Source organism: Macrobrachium nipponense, chromosome 21 (genome assembly GCF_015104395.2).
Source record: "Macrobrachium nipponense isolate FS-2020 chromosome 21, ASM1510439v2, whole genome shotgun sequence".
Classification (NCBI taxonomy): domain Eukaryota; kingdom Metazoa; phylum Arthropoda; class Malacostraca; order Decapoda; family Palaemonidae; genus Macrobrachium; species Macrobrachium nipponense.
Window position 1 is genome coordinate 47,675,523 of NC_087212.1, and position 10,203 is coordinate 47,685,725.

Here is a 10,203-nt window from a genome sequence, read left to right on the forward strand (position 1 = left end):
CCAGAAAGTTAGGAATTATGTGGTCAACAAACAGAAGTCCCAGTTGGTTCCATTTCAGAGCATCCTTTATTTGGGGATGATTCTGAATGCTCAAGTTTTCGGGCTTTTCTGTCCCGAAGAGGGTTCAAGGCTGTCTGGAGACAGTTCAGGAGTTTCTTGGACAAAAAAGGTAAGTTATGCCAATCAGTGGATGAGGCTCCTGGGCAAATTGACGTCAGTGGAGAAATTTGTGACGTTGGGAAGACTGCACATGAGACCTCTGCAGTTTTTGTTTCCTGAGAGCCTCTTGGTGCAGGAAGACACAACCAGACTCGATTACCTTTCCTGTCACAGATCAAATAAAAGAGGACCTAAGGTGGTGGCTCTCTCGAGCAAGGTTGGAAGAAGGGTTAGATACGACCCATCCTCCCGAAACCTACAGTTCTTTTCCGACGCATCGGACACAGGTTGGGGAGCCCTACTGGGAAATCAACGGGACTTCAGGAGCTTGGTCGGAGAAGGAGAAGAAGTTCCACATAAATGTAAAGGAAACTGTTAGCAATTTTCTTAGGGCTCAGACAGTTTCGGAGCTTAGTAGAAGGCCGAGTAGTGGCAGTGCACATTCCGACAACTCCACGGCTCTCTCGTACGTGCGGAAACACGGGGGGGACTCAGTCTTTCTCTCTGTACGAAGTAGCCAAGGATCTCCTCCTGTGGTCAAACGAAGCGAAGGTTCAGCTAGTCCCGAGATTTGTTCCGGGAAAGATGAACGTCCTGGCGGACGAGTTAAGTCGTCAACAGCAAGTGTTACCTCTGGATTTTTTGTGACTTTGGACAACAAGATTTGTCAGAAACTTTGGCGCCTTTGGGACGACCGTCAATAGACCTGTTCGCGACATCGAGGAACAAAACCGTCCTTCCTCTTTTCTTTTGTTCTCCAGTCCCAGATCCTCTAGCTTGGTCGGTGGGACGCAATGCTGTTGGATTGGTCGGGTCTGGAAGCTTATGGCATTCCCTCCGTTCGGTCTAATAAGGAGAGGTGCTGCGAACAAGTTCATGTCGCACAGCAATGTAACGCTAACGTTAATCGCTCCCTTTTGGCCCAGGAAAGAGTGGTTCCCGGACCTTATCCAGTTGTTAGTAGACTTCCCAGACTTCTTCCATCCAGAGAAGTGGCTTCTCAAACAACCTCACTTCAAGAGGTTCCACCAAAACTTGTCCGCTCTAGCTCTGACAAGGGTTCAGACTGTCCGGAATCTTGTCAGAGCGAAAGGATTTTCAAGAAGAGCTGCAGAAGCTATCGCTCGTTGTGGAGAGGATGAGTCTTCTAACAAACTCTATCAAGGGAAGAATGGAGAATCTTCAGAGAGTGGTGTAGAAGTGCTAAAGTCTCTACTTCTGCGACCTCTTTAACAAAAATAGCAGAGTTTTCTTCTATTTCTTAGGAACTCTAAGAAAACTGGCTCCTCCTTCGACGATCAGAGGATATAGAGCCATGCTCTCTTCGGTTTTTCGACATCGAAGGTTTGGATATTTCCTCCAATTCAGATCTGTCGGACCTCATTAGGTCTTTCGAAACCACTAAGCTCCCGCAAGATACAGTGGCTTGGAACTTAGATGTGGTGCTTAAGTTCCTCATGGGGCCACGTTTGAGCCTTTGAAGTCGGCTTCACTCAGGAACTTGACTAAGAAGGCACTCTTTCTTATTGCACTAGCTTCTGCTAAGCGTGTCAGCGAATTGCACGCTGTAGACAAAAGAGTCGGTTCTCTCAAGGCAATGCTGTATTTTCGGTATCTTTGAACCTTTCTAGCAAAAATCGAGAATCCTTTCTAATCCTTGGCCGAGGAGTTTTGTGGTAAGGAACTTATCTGATTTGGTTGGACATGAGGAGGAAAGAAAGGCTCTTTATGTCCCAGTCAGGGCTATTAAGCAGTATCTGTTTGCCACTAAGGGTATCAGAGGACAATCTTCTAAAGCTCTGGACCTCGGTTCAAAAATCCTCTCGTCCTCTTTCTAAAGAATGCTATATCGTTCTTTATTAGAGAGCTTATCAGGAAGCTCACTCGCAGTCCGAGAACGACAAATCTTTCCGTTCTGAGAGTTAAAGCTCACGAGGTTAGAGCAGTGGCAACCTTCTTTAGCATTCAGAAAGGAATTTATCTTTAGCTCGATTCTTCAGAGGACGTTCTGGAGATCGAATTCGGTTTTTTGCGAGGTCATTATCTCAAAGAGATAGAAACGGTTTTCGAGAATTGTAAAAACGGTTAGGGTCCGGTGCGGTTTCTGCATGGTGTTGGGAGAACGGCACAGGGGTCGTCACCTCCCTATGCTAACTTTTCAACCTTGAATAGGTTGTCGAGTTCAAGGGAAGCTGGGGGTACTGAGTACCTGGGATACTCACAGTCTGTTAGGTCAGATTTTACAATGGTTGGGTATATATGTTTTTAGTAAATCTGGTGTTGGTGACAAATGTTTTGTATGATTGAATTTCTGGTCTATTAGCCCAGGGCAAGGGCAATCTTTGTTGTTACTATCCTCCGTCAGTCAGCCTTTGACTTGCTTGCAACTACGGAAGGATTCCACTCCTGTAGAGGCTAACTTTGGGACAATTCCAATTCCTCTACAATAGTAAGAAGAGCACCGACCAGAGGCAGTAACAGTCTGCTGTAGCTCTCTTACAAGGTAAGGTTACAACAGACACCTTGAGTGTTTACTGGTATTGCAATAAATGTAACCATTTAAAAATACTAGTGGTCCACTGAATCACCCACCTTCCCATAAATGTGTAATCAGCTCTATAATTGTTCGGTAGACACTACAATAAAAATGAAATTTTCTTTATTATTAAAATGAAGTTTTATTGTATACTTACCGAACAATTATGATTATACCCACCCTCCTCCCTTAGGTGGCTGGACGGACGGGCAGAAAGAATTGGATTCACCTGGGCAGTTGTACCTGGTTCTCCCGCGAGTGGGAGGGAGATGACGTCATCACCACCAGTGTGGCGACGCCGACGCGCTAAATTTGAATTTAGATATCCTGACCTGCTCGTGGAAATCACGGCTCTATAATTGTTCACGGTAAAGTATACAACCAAAAAAACTTCATTTTAAAATGAAATTTCATTTTTGTTAGTTAAAACTCAAGAAAAACCCACTAAAAATTTCTATATGTGGTTTTTTTAATAGTTTTATCACAAAAAGTGCATTTTATGATGAAGTTGATTAAAAAAATACTAGGAATTTGTGTATATTTCTCAGAAAAATACCGCGAATAGGCAAATTTTCCGTGAATATTGCGGTGGAATGTTCCAGAGAGAAATCTGTGAATGTGGGAGTACACGAATATGGGGACCCAATTGTATATATACGATATCTGAGCAGTGGGGGTTTAAGTGGATAGGCTAACATTTATCCAGAATGCATGGATATAAGAAACTGGAGTAAGGTGTAAACATTGGAAGTTCTGACTGTAAGTTCAACATGTCAACAATATAAAAAGTAATAAAATTTTTCATTTAGAGAAAACATTAGAATAGAATGTACGTATTAGTATTTTCTTGGTTCAGCCTATTTCTGTTAGTTAACTTCAATAGGGCTGTGTTGTAAGCATTGCTAGGCTGGATAGAATTTTGGAACATACTGATGGTGAACTTTTAATATACTAAATTAATAAAGACAGTAGCCAACTATTTCATTTCTATAGTCCATGTCAGGTTTTGGAAACCCAGTTTGGAAGTTGACATGTCAACTTCATATCTGTGGGGGATTCCGGTTATATGCGGTCTTATAATCTCTCAGTCAGGAGATTGAGAGATCTCATGTCCCATTAAATGTAGTACAATACACGTAGATGTAAACAATGGTTCTTAGAATGTTTTCAATACAGATTGAATCTCATCTGTTATGTCACATACATGGGGAATTTACACCTCATTGAAATTTGACTACTCTCCAATATTGTTGTAAGAATTCGTTCATTAACTCTCCAGAGTATTGAATGTTTGTGTAAAAGAATTTGTTCATATTATACCCGGGTTTGAGAGCTCTCATCTTTTAAAAGATACAAACTCATTTATTGACCTTTTGAGATCTCTTCAAGGGAGGGTTATTGGTTTTCTATTTTAATTTAACATCATTTGTGAATGGCTATGATTATTTGGTATTTCTTGTAAATCTTTCTACTGTACTTTTGTGTACATTTTTGTATTTCCACTAACTCAGTTCATTTCTTTCAGTATTTCAATTAATAGGAAAAATATTTCAAGATGCCTTCCGTGCCAGATGATATGACAGCAATTTTGCCTGCAGGTTAGTGTCAGCACTGTATATGGTCTATCACCAAGTATGTGAGTACTAAGTACATACTAGCTCATAAGTTTATGCTGTCAGTTGAATGTTTAATTTTCAGAAAGTAGGTAATACAATTCTTGTCACGTCTTATTGCGTCAGCTAATTCATTTCATGAACAGTGAATATTAACCCTTAAACGCCGAATGGACGTATTAATCGTCGAGTCAAAATGTCTCCCGTATGCCGAATGGACGTACCATACGTCGACTAAAAAATTTTTTTTTTTAAATTCGCGGAAAAATACTTATAGGCCTACCAGCCGAAAACTTTTGAATCATGCGCCTTGGGGGATGCTGGGAGTTCACAGATCGAGGTGTTGTTTTGTTTACAATCGTTACGCAGGCGCACAAGCGCGAATTTCTTTCTTGCCGCACTAAAAAGTATCTGTGACACATCTTGGAAATTATTTTGTCACTTTGACATAATTTTTGTACCATTTTAAATTGCCGTTTATGGAGTATTATATATGAAAATTGTGCATTTTTAGAAAAAAATAGAATACAACAAAAAAATACTCATGATTGTTGCTTTTATCAGTTTTGAGATATTTTATATAAATAACGATAAGTGCCAAATTTCAACCTTCGGTCAACTTTGACTGTACCGAAATGGTAAAAAAACAGGGGGGCAATTGTGCTAAAAACTTATATTTTAGTAATATTCATCATTTACCTTGAATTTTGCACTAATTGAAAGTCTCTAGCACATATTTTGATTTATGGTGAATTTATGACTTTTTCCTTACCGTTCTGCGGGGTAATTCCGAAAAAATCATACATGCGATTGTGGTAATGTTTGCACCATTTTAAAATTAGCCGTTTACATAAAGTTTTATATATGGAAATGTGCGCAATTTCATGCACAATACAACTAAAAAAACAACCCATGGTTGTAGCTTTATCAATTTTGAAATATTTTCATATAAAAATGATAAGTGCAAATTTCAACCTTCGGTTACTTTGACTCTACGAAATGGTCAAAAACACAATTGTAAAAGCTACTTATATTCTAGAATATTCAAGCATTTACCTTAATTTTGCAACTATTGGTTTAAGTCTCTTAGCACAATATTTCCGATTGGTGAAAAAATTTATGAAAAAAAAATAACATTTTTCTTTACGTCCGCAGCGGTAACTTCCGAAAAAAGCATACGTGCGGATTGTGGTAATGTTTGCACCATTTTAAATAGCCGTTACATAAAGTTTTATATATGAAAATGTGCGCAATTTCATGTAGAATACAACAAAAAATAATTGGAAGGGTTGTAGCTTTTCGCATTTTTGAAAATATTTGCAAAGGAAATAAACAACGATAGATCAAGAAAAAAAACCACGTTCGGTCAAACTTTGACTCTTACCGGAAATGGTCGGAAAAAACACAATTGTAAAGCTAAAAACTCTCACAGTCTTAGTAACTTATTCAGTCATTTAATCTTCATCTTGAAAACAAATTCAAAAAAGTTTCCCATTTTCTAGGCACAACTATTTAGATTTTATGGTGAATTTAAAAAAAAAAAAACTTTCTTCCCTCCGCACGCCGGATTCTACGCAACAAAAAAATCTCCGAAATGCGTCATGTACCCATTCTGGAATATGTTGCTCCGTTTCATTATTATGGCATTTCGTTAGAGTTTTATATATGGAAAAAGTTGTGCAATTTCATGGTAGAAGAAAACTAAAAATATTTGAAGGCTGTAGCTTTTCATATTTCCGAAATAATTGCATATAAAAATATATATAAAAAAAATTGACATTCGGTCAACTTCAACTCAGATATGGTCGAAAACTGCATTTGTAAGCTAATACTCTTACAGTATAGTAATATTCAATCATTTGTCTTCATTTTGAAAGAAATTGGAAGTCTCTAGGACAATATTTAGATTTATGGTGAATTTTTGAAAAAAATATTTGTTTACGTCCGCGCGTTAGGAATTCATGCATTATTTTGTGGTAATATTTTCTGTGTGTTGCTTTTATCGTTTTACAATGTGTTATATACCAAAATGATTGCAATTTAGTGTACATTACAACAAAATAAAAATTAACTTGTTACCTTTAACTTGCGCACAGCGCGATTTGAATACAATTATATATGAAATTTCGTTTTTGCGCTATCATATATCGCATTATTTATATATGATAATGATAATTTTTTCCATTTTTGATGGTTGCATACTAAACTTCAGCCAATGACAAAAAAAGGAGCCAAAAATGAACTCTTAATCTTGAAAACTAAGCGCGCTGTGATTTTTTGAAAAATATTTTTTCCGCTTCTGTGCTCACTCTGAAACACCTCCGGCACACGGGTGACATTTTTTTTTTACCGCTTCGGCATTTAATGGTTATGGATTAAGATAAGCCTGCATTGACCACTCAACACTTCAGTATATAAGGTAACATGGTTCCAGGCTTAGTCTATTCAACTTACAGGTATGACCGATTAACCCTTACTGGACGGGTAAATATATCGATATGCAGCTCCTCAAGCTGGGTAAACTTTGAGGTAGCCAATTTACAAAAAAAAAACACATCAATGGAAAGGGAAAGATATGCAAATGTACATGGTGAAAGAAAAAAATTCTTTAAGATTTTCCTTACCTTCCATGAGAGGTTGAAAATGACCATTTACAACACCTTGTAGGGACTTTTACAAGTCAGACATAAATTTTACCAACTTATATATGTTTTTTCTTATAAAAAAATTTATTTTATTGTGCAGTACATATTATATGTACTGCTCACACAGTATCAAACTAGATAAGAAATAAAAACAATAACAAATCCTTAGCTTATTTGTTGAAAAATATTGATGTAAATTTACCGAGAACAAAGATTCAGTGCATTTTTTTTTACTTTTATATATTTTTTCTAATATTTCTTTGCAATTTTCTTTGTAAGATTATATTTACAACCGACATACTATTGTAAAAGGTAAGAACAAAAAACAACAGCAACCCCCTGGCATATTTACAAGCAAATTTACAAAAGGACGTTATGTGAGAGAGAGAGAGAGAGACGCAGAACATTCCCCCTTTCAAGTCGCAAGCACTATTGAAGTCCTGAGACGCTCACACTCGTGATCTTAGTCAATGAATTTAAGGGTTATAAAAGTATTAGCACCTCTTTCCCCCCCGATTCTTTCCAAATTGATGGCGCGTAATATTGTTTAACTACAGGATCAATTCGTCCACCACCCCAAACCTGTTAGTACTACTCCCGAGGATCAATCTGTCCATTAAGGGTTAACAAACTGAAAATTGTAGATAAAAACATTTTATGAAACCTCTGTATACATGTACGTACTGTCATAATGATTACCCTACATGATTTGTAGGTAATTGTTCTTGCACATATACAAACCTTTGTTCTTTTCATAGGATTTAACTTCAAGTACAATTGACAGGTTTAGTATATTATTACACATAACAGTATACCAGAGAATATTTTATCACTTTTGATGTTTAGTTTCTAATCACCATGAAAATATTACATTTTGTAAAGTAAAATATATTTTTCCTTAACCATACAAACCTGGAGTCCTTTACTTAGGATAGATTGCAGCTCTGCTGAAACTACCAGCTAATACATTCTTTTATATACCGAGGTAGTAACTACTGGGCCGGTAGTTACCTGCCCGGCTGTGGGGAAGCACCGCCTCCCCACCAGCTCACTGAGCCGTCACTTTGATTACAGCCAGGACTTTGATGATGACCCCTGAATCAAGGGGGTGGGTGTTTGGTGGGAACATACAAGTAAAGGACTCCAGGTTTGTATGGTTAGGGAAAAATACATTTTACTTTCAAAAATGTCATTTGTTCCTACACCATATACAAACCCTCCATTCTTTACTTAGGAGACTCATCCTAAGGCAGGGATGGAAGTCCTGCCTCGCTAGCTGAGAAAGGAACCCAGGATGCCAGGACCCAGGCTTATAGCTCAGGGTCGTGGATCCTTCACCCTGCGAGCCATGATAAATGCAACCTGATGGCTGACAGCCTGGGTATCAAAGGCGTGGACGTGGAACTCTCTGGCAACCAAAACCGGGTTATATAATCATAACGGGTTTGTTGGGTTGCAGAACACTCCCCCTCGGAGAGGAGTGTGGGGACTGACTTCTATGTGACTACAGAAAAACCAGTAGTTGGACATGGAATTCTTACCAGTATTGAAATCGGTGCCGGAGAACGGGTTTCGATGCTGTGTCCCCAAGTAAGGGGAAAAGGTGAAAAGAAAATGGGCCAGTCATATATACTCTCACATTCACCCTCAGCTTGATATGGAACCTCGATCCTCGATTCGATACTTCCGACCTCTGAGGGGATGGAGGCAGCTAAACCACTTGCTGAGCGGCTACCACAGGACCAAGGTCAGTTGTGTCGAGGTAGCTGTGGGTACAGTTTCTAAGGTAGAACCTGGTAAAGGTGGAATGGCAAGACCATGTGCCAGCTTCCATCACCTGGATAACAGAGAGGTTCTTCTTGAAGGCAAGAGATGTGCTCATTCCACGCATATCATGAGCCTTCACTTGACTGGTACCAGCAAGTGAAGAAGAGGGATGGGAGAGGGTACAGCAAATCACCTTTAGAACCCAACGTGAAATGGTACTCCTCGTAACCCTCTTCTTTGCTGGGCCCATACTTACAAAGAGATGTTGTAAGGTGGGTTGAGCAGAGCTGGTCCATTGGAGACAGTGCCTCAGTGTTCTCAGAGGACAGAGAAGTAGCTCATCAGGGTCTTCAGTTACTGTGCTCAGTCTCATAACCTGGAACGAAGAAAACCGAGAATCAACCTGGGCTGGATTCTGGGTTTTCGCAACAAACTCAGGGACAAAGCTGAAGCAGGCATTGGTCTAACTCTCAGTATGAGCGACAGTATAAGCTAGGCCATGAAGCTTGCTGACTCGCTTGGAGGAAGCAAGGGCGAGAAGAAAAACCGTTTTCAGGGTGAGATCCCCATCATATGCCAGGGATAACGGTTCATACGGAGCTCTCTTCAAAGACCTGAGAACAGCAACGATGTGCAACCCTGTTCAAAGCTTTGTATGAGCGTAGAGAGTTCCTCCGAGGAAGAGAGATGGCCCACTTGGTCTAATAGACAGACGTTGAGGACTTCCTGAGGTATCCTGACATTACTGTCGCAGCCTCTCGCAAAAAGCCTTTTGCTTTGAGGAGCTGCTGGATAACCTCCATGCGTGAAGATGTAAAAGCTCACCGCGTTGTGGAAGACCCTCACATGTGGTTGGCATAGGAGGTCAGGGAGTGGCGGAAGCACTCTCCGAGTTTCTACCAGCAGAATTAGAAGGTCCGGGTACCATTCTATGTGAGGCCATTTCGGCACTACTAGCATCATGGACACGAAGGTGTGGATCGCACTCGATTCAACACCTGCTTGATCAGGCAAATTGGCGGAAAAGCATAGATGTCTAGGCCGTTCCGGGGTGCTGGAACGCATCCTCGAACACCGCCACTAGATCTGGAACTGGAGAGCAGTAAATCGGTAACTTCCAATTTAGAGCGGCAGCAAACAGGTCTATCGTTGGGGAACCCAACAAAGTCAAGACTTTAATTGCTATCCGAGGAGCCAAAGACCATTTGGAGCCAACAATCTGTGTCCTCCTGCTCAGATTTTCTGCTACGATGTTCCGTTTACCTGGAATGAACCGAGTTGAGAGCTGCCCATTCATGAATTTGCACTGCTAGTTGGTATAGCTGCAGAGACACGGTACTGTCTTGACGGTTCACGTATACCACTATGGTGGTGTTGTCGCTCATCAGCACCACCAAGTGACCTGTCAGAAGAGAGCTGAAGTGCTGGAGTGTCAGGAAGGCAGCTGGAAGTTCCAACATGTTGATATGATCTCGACGTTCCT

General features: G+C 40.1%; 1 protein-coding gene across 1 annotated transcript in view; it reads left to right on the forward strand.

Annotated features, from left to right (window-relative positions):
• Positions 1 to 10,203, forward strand: part of LOC135198015 (solute carrier family 49 member 4 homolog) — a 142,354-nt gene that overhangs the window by 22,255 nt on the left and 109,896 nt on the right. The window contains 1 exon segment of the mRNA XM_064225366.1: positions 4,221 to 4,293. Within this exon segment, the coding sequence (XP_064081436.1) occupies positions 4,251 to 4,293 (43 nt within the window). The 5' untranslated portion in view covers positions 4,221 to 4,250.